The sequence below is a fragment of the Natrix helvetica genome, assembly GCF_964273705.1.
Source record: "Natrix helvetica genome assembly, chromosome: 4".
Taxonomy (NCBI): Eukaryota; Metazoa; Chordata; class Lepidosauria; order Squamata; family Natricidae; genus Natrix; species Natrix helvetica.
Genome location: NC_138550.1, coordinates 27,725,088 through 27,739,893, shown reverse-complemented (window position 1 = coordinate 27,739,893; position 14,806 = coordinate 27,725,088). Strand labels below are relative to the sequence as shown.

Here is a 14,806-nt window from a genome sequence, read left to right as displayed (position 1 = left end):
TATGTTGTAATTATCTCACTTTTAATAACCATACTTTGCTCTGGAAGGTAGGGAAATGCCCAATCAGTGGAAGTTCTCTGCAGCATGCTGAGGAGACGTAACCTTCTCACCACACTTCTGATTGCTTTGCCATGGGGTCTTCTACTAACTTTGTGGCATCAGTATCCAACCACCCGCTATCTGAGCCTTCTAAGAAGTAAGTATATAAATCCTGATTTACAAAACTTTCTTTCATAACAAATCTTTTGCAAAAAAAGTAGTCATTTACATAAAAATCAGGATATTTTAAAAATAGTGTTTATACAATTCTCTGAAGCTTGAGACTTCATTGAGTCAGATGCAAGGCATAGGTGATTTGTGTTGGAGATATGAATTCAGGAACTTTTGTTAGAACATACTGTATGCTCCTGAACATAACCAGAGTGTTGAAAGAATACTGAATAATTAAGAAGTAGAATATCCAATTTTTTAAAAAATACCCATAAGTTCATCTAGGATGTAGAGATAGCCCAGTTATAAGTAAACGTTAACAGACATTCATTGTATTTATATAAAAAGCTAGATTTATTAAGAACTACATGAAAGTAAAAAATGCATGCTTTTATCTAAATTACATCTTGAAAACAGGGAAAGTTGTGATAAAGTCTGAAGCACCAAAGAGAAGAAAATTTCTTATCTCTTAACAGCAGAGATTCTTGACAAAACAACATAGATATTTTTTTTCTCATCTATTTCTTGCCCTTTGCCCTTGTGATAAAATAGACTCATAAGGCCCTTGTTGGGTATAGACAACTTTTTGTTGTCCGTAAACAGTCACCCGGGCCCAACTTGTTTGAGTTTCTATTGGATTTTTATGAGAACATATTATAAATAGCCCAGAGTAATTTAAAATTAAACAGTACCTAAATTGTATTAAACAGTCAGTTGCAAAGAGATGGTGCCATTTTCAGCAGTTTGCAATTACCTAAATCTTGGATGGATGGGTGGATGGATGGCTGTCAGACAGACAGACCAGACTGACTGACTGACTGACTGACTTTCCTTGTTCCCAGACTAATTAATAGTTTGCAATTTCCTACCTGTATTTGCCCTAAGTACTATCTAGACCTAACTTTTCTAACATCAGTCAAGTTTAGCTAGCCTCAGGTTTAATTCACTATTAATCTGTAATATAAAGCTAGAGTAAGGCATCTTTTTTTTTTATCACGTGTATCTCATGTTCACTGATAATTCATTGGCAGTTTATACTAATCAATGTTTTCATTTCCTCAGAGGCTCTTTTGTTCTTTAATACTAGACTATTATTTACTTTCCATTCTACAAGCAAGTCCCCATTTAAATGACTGTTGCATTTCTCAGCCATTTGCACAAGCTGAGTTCCATGTAGGTTAGCTGGCTCTTTCGCACATCCACAAACAGCTAACTGCATGTAGTCCATTACTAATATACTGTATAGGCTGCAATACAAATATATTTTAATCTCTAATTTTCCTACAGCAGAAAAATACACAGCCAACACCAGAGACTAGCTTTTGGTTCGATTCCCTTCCCCTCATTCTATCCAACATAGAGCATAGTGTGGGTGTTTTGCTTTCAAAGGTGAAAGGAGGAAAAATCTTAGGACCTAAGAAGTAACTAAATTACAATTATAAAGGTAGCAAGATCTTCCACAGCTGCAGGGGAGGGGGGGCAAAGAATTTATGGGTTGCACAATGGCAACACTAATAGGTTATAACTCATCAGTGTTCGGAATATCTTCCTCTCCTAGACAACAGTCAGTGTGACCTCACAGTGCACCCACTAAGAGAAAATTAAGCACTCTCCTGGATATTGCTTCCATGATTCATAGTTGCAAACTCTTAAGGATATTGCTGTTACAATAAATATTTGGATTTGATGCAAACCCTATTTTTACTTTTTGGGGTATTCTTTTTTTCTCTTTAGTTTTCATATATATATTTATTCTATCATATATTCTATTTCCCGATCTTGGACTATCATATATATATGATAGTCCAAGATCGGGAAATAGAATGCCAGTTTTAAATCAGAAACAGATGATATAAACTCAGCGAAGTGCTTTGATGGAAGGCTTATGCTGTATTATCTCCCCCCCCCCCTTTTGCCTTAGAGGAAACAGATGAAAATGGTACAGCGAAGTCTCTCTTCAATGGGACATCTCTAGTGAGGGAGGATGGGCTTGCATCATGCACTCGGCAGCCAGCCATTGGGACAGCTCCCAAAATAATCCGGAATTATGTGTACTCCAGGCCTCCTCCATGGTCAGACACATTGCCTGCCATATTTGTGATCACACCTACCTACACCCGACCAGTACAGAAGGCTGAGCTGACCCGACTGGCGAATACTTTCCTTCATGTACAGAACCTCCACTGGGTAGTGGTGGAAGACTCTCCTAGAAGAACCAACCTGGTGTCCAATCTACTGGAGAAAGCAGGGATTCATTTTACTCACCTGAATATCGAGACTCCTAAGAGTCTGAAAGTAGGTTTGTCCTGGATTCCATCTCACACTCCCAGGGGCACATTCCAGAGGAACCTGGGACTGCATTGGCTAAGGGAAAGCTTTAGCACCACACCAGTACCTGAAGGTGTAGTATACTTTGCAGATGATGATAACACCTATAGCCTGGAGCTATTTGAAGAGGTATGCTATTCAAAGTTTTGATGGCTTCACTTTTGACACATGATTTAGGCCTGTGATGGTGAACCTATGGCACGCGTGCCACAGGTGGCATGCGGGGCCCTCTCTGTGGGCACACAAGCCGTCGCCCAGCTCAGCTCTACCACACATGCACATGCGCCTCTTTCTCACCCGCTGATTTTTGGGTCTCTGCCGTGCATGGATATGTGGTTGTATGCATGGGGGGGAAGGGTGTGGGTGCGTATGCATGCACAAGGGTGCAGGAGAACAGAGGTGTGAGGTGTTCCCCACATGCCTCGTTTTTTGTTTTAGGAGGCTTCAGGGAAGCCTGCTAGACCCAAAATGGGCCACAGGGGGTTTATGTGCATCTGTGGGGGTCATAAGCATGTGCAGGGAATGGGGGAGCATGGGGGGTGATGCCCGCATGCACAAGGGTGGGGCGCATTGCATTATGATTGTGGGCACATGCACATACGCTGTCGCACGCAAACGGACGGTTTCGGCGCACAAGAAGAAAAAGTTAGCCATCACTGATTTAGGCAGATTAATGATTACATTCTCCATCCTTCATTCTTTTGATATACAAAGGGAGGTGTAGGTTAGTCATAGGGAGGTATATCAAGGTCAGTGGAAATGCTCATCTTTTGCATATAAAATATCACCGTTTCAATCAATTTCTAGTATTTCACATTAAGGTTGGGAAAGTTTCTCAGTGAAACCCTGACTCGCTATTGTGCTAAATGTAAATTAGCCCTTTCCAATCAGGTGTCCTATATTTGTGCTGGACCACAATTGCCAGGAATCCCATTCAATGTGATATCAGATGAGTGAAGATGAAATAGGTCCATAGATGATTGATTAACTGCCAGTACAACCTACCAGTAATTATAATAGAGGATGAGGGTTGAGATTATAGTTATGGTTCTGAAATATGGACAGGAGTGTTTGGAAACAAATAAGGTATTTGCCTGGCATATTTAAAACCACACCTGATCCTGATCCTACATATCTCATATCTATGTAGAAAATGCAGACAGAACTCCTTCAAGAAAAGACCTTCAGAAGGGCAAGGCAGAAAGTAAGGCAGAAAGTTTGGCATGGAAAGGTAAAAGTAAAAAAGAAAATAATAAACATATGATTATATGTAACTACTGCAAGGATACACATAGAAAAAGTTGGACAACTCCCAAGAAGGGTCTCACAGTGTATAATAAGAAGATGAGAAGGACTTGTGTATTCATCTATTCTTGTTTTCTTTCTGACAAGCAGATGCGCTACACAAAGAAGGTATCTGTCTGGCCAGTTGCTTTTGTTGGTGGTCTCCGGTACGAATCCCCCAAAGTGAGTCCAGCAGGCAAGGTTGTAGGTTGGAAGACTGTGTTTGATCCTAACCGGCCTTTTGCCATTGACATGGCTGGCTTTGCCATCAGCATAAAACTGATTTTGGAGAAACCACAGGCCAGTTTCAAGTTGGATGGAGTGAAAGGAGGCTACCAAGAAACTAGTTTATTAAAGGATCTGGTGACAATGGATGGACTGGAGCCTAAAGCTGCCAACTGCACAAAGGTTAGCGAAGTTGGGGGAGGGTATCACAATAATTTCCTCCACCCAGTAGACCATTACTCCCATGTTTATGTTGTCCATTATATACATTATAATTACACTTATGATAATTATATAATTACATGCACATACCTAACGTCCAGATCTAGATATCTTAAAACATTGGAGCTAGAGTGTTATATAAACAGCTATTACAATGCAATCGGGCAATGAAGAAAGAGATTTAGCATGTTAGTCCACATGCAATTAAAACATAAAACACACACAAAAACATATACCTTAATACAGAGGTGGGTTCCTGCTGGCATTATTACCCATTCGGCGTGCAAAAAATATGTGTGCGTGCACTCGCTTCACTCATGCGCATGTGCTCATTTGTACCTAAAAAGGTCTGGTCGTACACACAACATTAAAAAAGGGGAAAATACATTTTTTCGATGAAGATTGTTCTGTGCATGCGCAGAAAAGAAATCAAGATGGCAACACCGATGATAGAACCGGTTCGGGCACGTGTTCGCCCAAGTTACTACATACTCAGCTGAAGTGGTCCGAACTGGTAGGAACCCATCTCTGCCTTAATACATGGATATGAAAACAGGTATCCAAATGACTTTTCTGAATATATTGGCTGCCATCTAAAGGTCATGTAAGAGTCAGTTTTGGGAACTGGTTAAGGCCGGGAGACCATCAATCCTAGTCCCACTTTAGGCAGAAAGACAGCCGGGTGACCTTTGACCAGACATTTTCTCACTCAGTCTTAAGAAGTTTTTCAATTCTGAAAAGCTTTGCCAAAAAAAAACTACAGGGATTTCTCCAGGCACTTTCTGAGTAAAGACAATTGAATGGAAGGGGAGAAGGATGCTGGATATTTTTGCAGCCCACACTTGGTTGCCCTTCTATGAAGACATTGGCAGGTTGTTTTTTTAAAAAAAGATAGGTAGTTGTACAGATGATTAATCATTGCAGTAGAAATACTGTATTCTAGATTCAGGACAAATATCTTTCTGTACATTTTTAAATTTTAAATTGGCTTTTAATGCAAATGACACACACGTAGTTAGGAACCAGCATGAAGCAATCTGCCCAGTTTCCACACTTCTCCCTATCCCCGTTTGTGCCTCTTATCCTCTATCTCAATTAGCCATTCTTACCGGTATTGAATGTAATCTACTGTAGACACATTTCCCCCCTCCTTGTTCAATTTATTCCCAGCATTTGTGGGAATAAATATTTTGTTGTTTTTATAGGATACTGCTGTATCTATAATGAGTCTAAAAATAAATCAGGTAAGTGTGTGATTATGTAAATATACTCTTCCAAGAAGACTTGCAATTTCTTTTGAGTCCTATCTAGAGATTTCATATGCATAAACGTATGTGTACTTAATGCACTAGACAGGTTTGCTGATACCTATTATATTTTGTTGTATAAATTTAATATCTAAACTTTAATATTTAATATTAAATTTCCTTGATAGGTTTTGGTCTGGCACACAAGGACTGAAAGGCCAACACTAGTTAATGAAGGCAAACGTGGATTCACAGACCTAAGGGTAGAAGTGTAGATAACTTGGTTTTTTTTGCTGTAAGTATAAAGATTTTTGCTGTCTGAAGGTTTTCCTATAATTTGCAAGTAGCTCTTCAAACATCTTCAATGTAGGATTCATTTAATATGCATCAGGATGGGTTCTTGGATATGTGTATTAATGGTTTACTGCAGTGGTGGGATTCCAAAAAATTTACAACCCGTTCTGTGAGTCTGGCGTGACTTGATGGGCATGGCAAAGAAAGGATAGTGCAAAATCCCCATTCCCTCCCCACTTCTGGGGGAAGGATAGTGCAAAATCCCCATTTCTTCCTCACTCCTGTGGGAAGCATACTGTAAAATCTCCATTCCCTTCTCACCCCACTCCAGGGGAAAGATACTGCATAATTTCCATTGCCTTCCCATCCCACTTCAGAGCAGGGATACTGTAAAATCTCCATTTTCACTCCACTCCAGGGCAAAGATATTGTAAAATCCCAATTCCTTCCCCACCCCACTAATCTGCTTTCCAGCTCTGTTCTCTTGTGCAGGGCAACAGAAGAAAACCCAGCTGATCAGCTGGGATCCGACTCAGGACTCGGGAAGCAGCGAATAGTTGGGGGTGGAGCCAGCCAGAGGTGGTTATTTGCCAGTTCTCTGAACTACTCAAAATTTCCGCTAACATTTTACCAGAACCAGTCAGAACTGGCTGAATACCACTTCTGGCTTACTGTCTCAAATTATCAATCCTGGTCTGCCTGTGATGTTGTATGAAATGCTATCAAAATGTACTTTTGAATCCTACTCATAAAGTCAGAATTCAGGCCCTGGCATGGGGTTCCTTGATTAGGGTACTCTTTTCTGACTGATTATTTGCCTGGTGCTAATACCTACTTTTCTGGATCTAGGCTTCTGGAGAAGATGTATTCTAGCCTTTCTGTTTCCTTCTTAGCTTTTTTATTGCTTCTTTTCAATATTGTTTAAATAAGAATTGTTTCTATGTGTCTATTGATTTGTCTGAATGGCAAGCTTCCAGGAATTCCCTAGTAGTTTTGAACTTATCTTTGTCTAAGAGTTACCAAGAGTCCTCAGACTGCAGCAGATATAAATGCAATAAACAAATAGATTAAGCAGGCAGCTAATAATCAATCATTTTTTTTCTTTAAAAAAATTAGGTTATGTGGAAGCCAGGAGCTATCTAGAAAATAAAAATGAGCCCCTACCTTACTTCGCTTCATGTATGTTCGCATTTTTAATAGCTATTAATAAAATATAATGTTTTCAAAATTGTATAATTTGGGGCATGGAGCCTGCTAGGCATTCAGGAGACCTCATTTGGAGATCTAGTGTTTTTCCCATCATCAAGTTGTCTACGTTAAAATACATTGAAGAGTACCAAAATACCCTGAAGTACATTATTAATCTTGTTCCTCAGTTCACAGCTTGTTGCTATATGCTTTTCTTCAATTATTTTATAAATAGTCCTATGAATTATAACATTGAATTTCTTTTTTTTTTCTTCCCAGTGTTTTTCCTGCAAGTGTAGAGCCCATTGATTGCAACATGAATTGACCGGCTCATTTCCTGAGCCTGGCATCATGGTCTCTGAGAGAGAGAGAGAGAGAGACAGACAGACAGACAGATAGACAGACAGACAGAGACACAGAGATTGGCCCAAAATCATACAGCTGGCTTTTATGTCTAAGACAGTACTAAAACTCACCGTTTCATGGTTTTTAGCCACTTCACCAAAATGGCTGATACAATACAATACAATACAATACAATACAATACAATACAATACAATACAATACAATACAATAGTAGAGTTGGAAGGGACCTTGGAGGTCTTCTAGTCCAACCCCCTGCCTAGGCAGGAAACCCTATACCGTTCCAGACAAATAGCTATCCCACATTTTCTTAAAGACTTCCAGTGTTGGGGCATTCGCAACTCCTGGAGGCAAGCTGTTCCACTGATTAATTGTTCTCACTGTCAGGAAATTTCTCCTCAGTTCTAAGTTGCTTCTCTCCTTGATTAGTTTCCACCCATTGCTTCTTGTTCTACCCTCAGCTAAGAGATACTTAAAATGTTAAGGGCTAGTTAATGTAGAGTCAGAATAGTTTCCCATCATAGATCATTCCTTGGTTAATCGAGTTCAAAGTTTGTGCTACCCAGTTTTTCTTCTGGCTCTTTCTATCCCCTAACACAAACAATCAATTTAGGGACCTTGAAATCAAAAGAGGCATTGTTGGGATTTAATTTAATGCCTAAAATCAAGAATTTTAAACCACCTACTTCTAACAAGACAACACAAGTAGCCTTTTGTTTTACAGAATATGAGATTTATTTTTTATTTCCTTTTTTTAAAAAAAATTAATTAAAAGAGGATTTGGGGAGGGGGAATCCCTGTATTTCAGTCTTTGAAAACTGAACCGATAAAGCTCTGTTAATGTATATATTGCCAGGTTTGTTCTTCTCGGACAGTCTCATTGCTTGATGGAAGTCATTGAATATGAAGCTGAGCCTGACTCAGCACAATCGCAATGTTACAAAAAAGATATATTGCAAGCTTTAGGAATAACTTTAGGAATAAAGAAAGATCCAAGGAGAAGTATTGGCTGGCAGCTCTAAAAACTAAAATGGCTCTCTGTCAAGATTTCAGGGATTGAGGCTTCAGCTCTAGTTAATTACAGTAGGTATTGGTAATGCAATATTCTAATTCTGTGCAAAATAAAAATGGGCTGCATTCATCTGTTCAGCATGAGCTTAGAATAAAGAATGAAAGCAGCTAAAATAATCCATATTAGATGCCAAACGTGGAACATATCAGATAGCCTTTTATCAAATGTAACTACTCAACCATTCAGCCCAGAATTATCTTTCTAATTAGCATAGTTAACAATGACTCACTGGTTGAATGTGTACTTATTACCTGTTGTTTTTAAGTGCAATGTTAAAGAACATATCTGAATTGCCTAGATAGAAACAACTCCCTAGTCTATTGGGCTTTGGCTCTTCCATGAAGAGATTTGTCATGAATTTAGTTCCTTTCCTGAAGATTAAATAGACAAAAATAAGAGAATCTGCACATTACCTCTCAATATGCTACGCTTTACACATGAAGAAGGGAACACTAAATTTCTACTACCGCGGTGGTGGGTTCCAGATCCTGGTGCAACCAGTACGGTGCAACGGGGCCGGGCATCCACCACATGCACGTGCGCATGCGTACTTACCACTCAGATGCTCAGTAGAGCATCGCTCAGGTGCCATATGCTCCCTGCGCATAAGCCCCGATCGGCACAAATACAGGTAAGGAGGGCGGGCGGGTGGGCCCTCCGGAGCACCGTACCGGAACGCTACCTGGTACTCCCAGCAGGCACTGGTACGCCCATACCGGGGTGTACCGGTCGTATTCCACCACTGTACTACCAGTAGCAGTTATATGTTTGATATAACATACAACATATTAATGGATTAATAAATAAATCTCATTTGGTCCTGATTCAACTCAATGTCTTTGTGACTTGAAGTTCTTTGAGATGTAATATGTAGATTGAAATACTTATCCATCTTTATTTATTTCATTAGTTTTACATTTAATCCCCCCCCCCATCCAAATTCCAAGGATCTTGTATAGAAACTAGTTCAAAAATATTACAATATAATGGTGGAACAGGGGAATTTTTAAAATGGAACAGCTTCAAGTTTGACTTTTTCTTAAATTAGAAGTGTCACATAAGACTGTTCAATATTGTCTATCAGATTGATGAGCAAAGAAATTGGATGGATGATTTCTCCCTCCCATGGTATCATTTGTGAAGAAGAAAACTCCCCAGAGTAATGAGAGTTGGCACCACTTCTAAAAAAGCTCAGTGGAAGAATTCCTTCATTATGTTTTTACTTGTACTATCATCTCTCTTCAGCAGTTTGAAGCCAACATGACTACAGACTGCTAGAAAGAGGATTATAGAGTAAAAACAGGACATTCACTCCTGGCATTTGATTACTTCATACCTTAACGAATGCAAAAAAAAAAAAACACCATATATCAGCAATGCATATTTCTCCAGGAAATCTTCTTACCATTAAAATAATTTGTAAAGACGAAGTCTCATTAATCAAATGAGAAAAAAGTAGAAAAGGGTTTTCTGCCTGATACCACATAAAAGAAATTGGATTATTAGCAGCTATCCATTGAGGCTGTTTTCCCAGCACCTAAGCACTGCATAAATACTTCCTGGGAAATCTCTTTTTTTTTTTGCTTGCCTGAGGGGAAGAAAGATGGTTAATGATAGGAACAACAACTCCTATAAAACCCCTATTCATTACTGAGCCTTAAAACAAAAACTAAATAAAACTTTAGTTGCTAGGGATGTTCTCTTGTCTCCAGAAAGCCAAAGCAAAAATGGTCATGGAGGCATGTAGGTCCATGGACAGATAGGCTACCTGAAGCATACCAGGTAGTGTCGTGTAGTTACTAACTTCCTTCAGGCTCTTCCTACATTTGAACCAGAATACTCATATAGGAAATCCCAATATATTTTCTAATGCAAAGCAGCTCTTCCCTGTAAAATCAGTTTGTTCTTCCACCAGACTCCCAAAGTGACAGAAGGATACCACGATCAAGGTGGATCCTATGAAGATATGTTGTCAAAAGTGGCTAATTCCATCTCCATCCTTCTTCTCACACATTTTCCCCAGTCTCCTTAACTGACTCATGCAGACACCTTAAGTAGAAAGGAAATTTCCTTATCCAACACTGACGAATTGTCTTTTCTCAGTGCTGATGCAGCAGAAATATTTCATATTTGGAGACTCTGCACTTCAGGGAAAAAAAATAAGAATCTACAACAAGCCAGAATAAACTTCTTGACCAAAGAGAAAGGGGTAGGCTACAGAGACTAAGCTTGCTGAGAAAGAAACAATCAGAAAGTATCATATATTATCTGCTCCCAGATCAACATGTAATTTCACTTTCTCAAGTTTTCAGTGTTGTTTCTGTTGCCATTATGAACTGCATTCAGCTAAAGGATGGTATTTTAAAACTCCTTCTATATGATGGAATGTCAGAAATCCAGGATTATTGGGCCAGTGTCTCTCATTTCAATATGCTGATTGACAGTTTTGTTGTAATTATTTTTAATGGATGTCCATAGCTTTATGCTTCTTGGGAGAAAGTAGGGATACAAATAAAATTATTAATATAGCATCAGAAAAAATTGTTGCAAATTAGCTCTGAAAATGCTCTCTTTTTTGTCTCAGAAACAGGTTTGTGGTTTGGATGAAAACTATACTGTTCTAGTGTAAATCCTGGCATGAATTTATGTAGTTCTTTATATTCCAAATCCTGCTAAATCTGTCCAAGAATATATTGTATGCATATATATGCCCTTTAAAAATTCCCTTCTTGTTTACTTTGTAGAGAGCAACTTCTTGCACACCTGTCTATGATCAGCAGAGTACTGATGCAACAATCAAGAATAACATCCACATCTGCATTGCATTTCCCAACTTCTAAGTTCTCTAAAATCAGGGAATAAAGAAACAAAGTCAATGTCATATTCAAGGCATTTGTTCTATATTCTAGTCATTCACAACACAACTAAGAGGACCTGTTTCTTCATTGTTATTTCTGTGCTGGAAGACATTTTTCAAGAAGAGAAGCATTTCTGTAAGCATCCCATTTGGGATACTATTAAGAAAAGCCTAGTTGGAGTAAGGGGCAAAATTTATCTTTGCTAATCAACACATTTGAAGCTTTGTTTTGCAATATGTATTGCAAGACATCAGCTTTTGCAAATCTACTCCAAAGAATGGCAATTCAAAATGAACTAGTTCCTGCCTACTACCAATGAAATATTTCACACTATTGCAAGAAAGAGAGAGCCACTCTCAGAATTACTTAAAACCTCTTTTAGATTTAGGAGTTCTTGTTTGAAAGATTGTGGGTGGGCAATTCTTGCTTGGAAGATCAGGAAGATGTCTATTGGAGAATGATATATGCATCAGTTCCCTTTTTCATATCCAAACCAAGATCAACTAGTTCCTCTTGAATCTGAATGATAAACTGAAATAGCAAGTTTGAGAACTTCAGTATCAGCAACTCAACATCATGTCCTGTGGTTATGTAGATAAATCATTGTCATGAGAAATAGAGACAATAAGAAGCACTCAACTACTTAGTTCTCACTTTATGGGCAATATATCAGACAGAACTAGTTATGATTTTACTTTTGGAACTAGGAAATGTCACATTCGTATTCTTTTGGTCCAAGCTAGAAAGATTTTTTTCTTTAGTCTTTGTAGCTTTGTAAATATCTAGCATATTCTTAAACTGTAATGCAGCTGCATGATGAATTTCAACTCTATGTGGAATAATACAGACTCCAACCAAGCCATGCTTGGAGTGAATAGACAATGTTTACTTATACTGAGCCATGGACTCCTTGCTTAATAGATGTGATGAAAGCAAAAATATAAAAAAGTAATACTAAAAAGCGAACTTTCACAAACAGTAGGAAAAGCCACTATCCCTATCCCTAATTTTTGATTACAAATATATTCATCAATGGTGAGCATCAGTTGCAGACAAAAATACTTATTAGCAATCAACAATCATATCTGTAGATAACAAAGTGTTGATAGGTGATCAGCAAGTGTGAATTCAAATGGGAAAGTGAATGGGGAGATATATGGGCCAAAAATGTAATGGCTGGTAAAAGCACAAAAAAAATTTTTTTTATGAAGGTGCGCTATGCTCACCTAAAAAAAACCATACTTTTGATGTTTTGTGATGTGTTAAGTTCTTGCAACTGAAGAAACTGAAGAACATTTTCTAGCAACTGAGCCAATTCTGAGTGTGATTCTGAGATATGTCAGAACGTGTCTTTATTTCTTGACTTATTTATAACATAGGTCTTTTCTGCCTACTGTATTTCATTTGTATTAACCTGGATTGTCTGCTATTTTTATGGAGAATATTTTTATTTCTCTTCCACCCTGTATTCATTTGAAACTCAACAGGGAATTACAATTTTTCTACTCACTGCTGAAATGTCATATATATATATTCATGCTCACTGCATAATGGCAGGAAATGACTGGTGTCTTAAATTAGAAAAATAATTAGAACCATAATAATGTGAAAAGTATATAATTTAAAAGAAAAAAGACTATGTGGGAGTTAAAGCTGACAGAAACAGTTTGTGAAGCCTTTCAATTCTCTTATCATCTACTTCTTTGAGAGAAACCAACGGTGTCATCTCATAATAGAATTCAGTGGCCAGTAGAATCCTCAGAAAAAAAATAGTAGAGGATTAATTATTAGATTCCACCTTGCACTTATTTATGTTGTTACTAAGAAAAAGAAGTAAAGTAAAAAAATAAATACTGCTAAAAAAGAATTTATTGGCCATTATCTTCTTCTGGGGTGTTTTGTTTTTTATTTCTACTTAGCATAAGAGACCTTTATTTATTACTTAATAAAAATTGATAAATAACATGTCAGATTTTCCTGAAGCAATATAACCACACATGAGATATAAACTCCCAAAGAGAGGAAGATCTTTTAGCACCAAATTGAAGCTTCCAGAATAGGCCAAAAATTTCAACCTAGCCTATTAACAATATTATTATCTTACCTCCATGTGCCCAATCTTCCATGGAAACAAATATATTTACTAAAACATACCCGATCAGAAGAAAGTTATCCACCAGTGATAAAATAATCATGAACTATTTGGGCTAATAGCTCAGATTCTTATACCCTTACTTTGGAAGGAGGGGTTTGGGTTTGCCTAAAGAACAAAGATGTAGAAAGGCAGAGGGAGGACATTGTGAAGGGAGTCAGGTGGAAATGCCAGGAAGGCTAAGATTCATGGAAATCTTCCACTGAGCCACAGAGAAAAAGGAACAGAACTTGAAAACAGAGCTTCCAAACTTGCAGCTAATTAAAACATATAGTATCTCAAATTCCCAGAGTTCAATCCTGTCTTGCCTTTCTTTTGTGCCTGTTGAGCAATTAACTACAAAATGAAAAATAATAATTGTGTGGCTGAAAACAAAAGTTTTTTTCACTTTTATTACAATAAGGGAGCAAATGGAATTGGTGCAGTGAGCAGAAAGTTACTGGAATACTAACCTATGTGAAGTGTGACCACAGCAGCCACTGAAGAACTATTTAGAAGGGTGTTTGTAAAATTGCCTGAGAAATGTGATTTGAAAGAATTGAACTGTGTAAAAAGTACTGTACAGAAACGCTCTGGGATATGCCATAGAGCCACTGTTCTGATCCTTAAATTTCATGAATTGTTAATATTTTGTATTGTCAGAGAAAAAACGTAACACAAAAAATCCACAATACCAATCAATACCAAAATAGGAAAGAGTGATACCAAGCCATTTTAATGCTTATTTATGTTAGCTATTGATAAATATAGAATGAAAATATCACATGAAGATAACTGGTGTCCTGTATCTGTTTTTCTTACTAGAGCCCGTTGCCCCATTTGGCTTCAATAAAGGAAATATGTTGGTATTTCTCATTTCAAATAGTTCCAAGAACAACTTATCACAAAGTTTGTTGGAATACTGGAAAAGTACTGACTTGATAATCAGAAGACTTTTTACTATAATTTTAATCGTAATTCATATTTTATTGCATATATAAACACACACACACACACACACACAGGTATATATATAGAAAGATATAACTATAATTTCTTACTTTGTAAATAAAAGGTAAATTCAAAACCCAAACCAATCTTTTTCTTTTAAGTTTCCTACTTCTTGCTGTGCTATTTCTAAAATCCAACCATTAACATTTTTCCAATCATCTAAGAATTTTATCCTAGCCCGTAAATATCTATTGGAAACTGAGAGTAAAACACTTCTACTTTCAGTGATTGGAGAATGATGAAACTAAGTATCATCATTTGCACAGGAAAAAGTAGGTAGCCTAGGGAAAACAAAAACGAATAATACTAAGAAGAACGAATAATACAGAAGAAGATAGTATCAATGGTAATAGCACCTTGGGTGCAATCCCAA

General features: G+C 37.6%; 1 protein-coding gene across 3 annotated transcripts in view; it reads left to right on the top strand.

Annotated features, from left to right (window-relative positions):
- The window catches only part of LOC309390646 (galactosylgalactosylxylosylprotein 3-beta-glucuronosyltransferase 1-like), a 62,268-nt gene extending 48,051 nt beyond the window's left edge, over positions 1–14,217 (top strand). For 2 of the 3 annotated variants that reach the window (XM_081950199.1, XM_081950198.1), the window contains 6 exons: positions 48–196; positions 2,132–2,667; positions 3,689–3,769; positions 3,934–4,230; positions 5,705–5,811; positions 11,180–14,217. In XM_081950199.1, coding sequence (XP_081806325.1) covers positions 85–196; positions 2,132–2,667; positions 3,689–3,769; positions 3,934–4,230; positions 5,705–5,791 — 1,113 coding nt within the window. In that variant the 5' untranslated portion in view covers positions 48–84 and the 3' untranslated portion in view covers positions 5,792–5,811; positions 11,180–14,217. The remainder of the gene's footprint in view (positions 1–47; positions 197–2,131; positions 2,668–3,688; positions 3,770–3,933; positions 4,231–5,704; positions 5,812–11,179) is intronic. The other variant, XM_081950200.1, reaches the window with a different exon arrangement.
- The last annotated feature ends 589 nt before the right edge of the window (positions 14,218–14,806 follow it).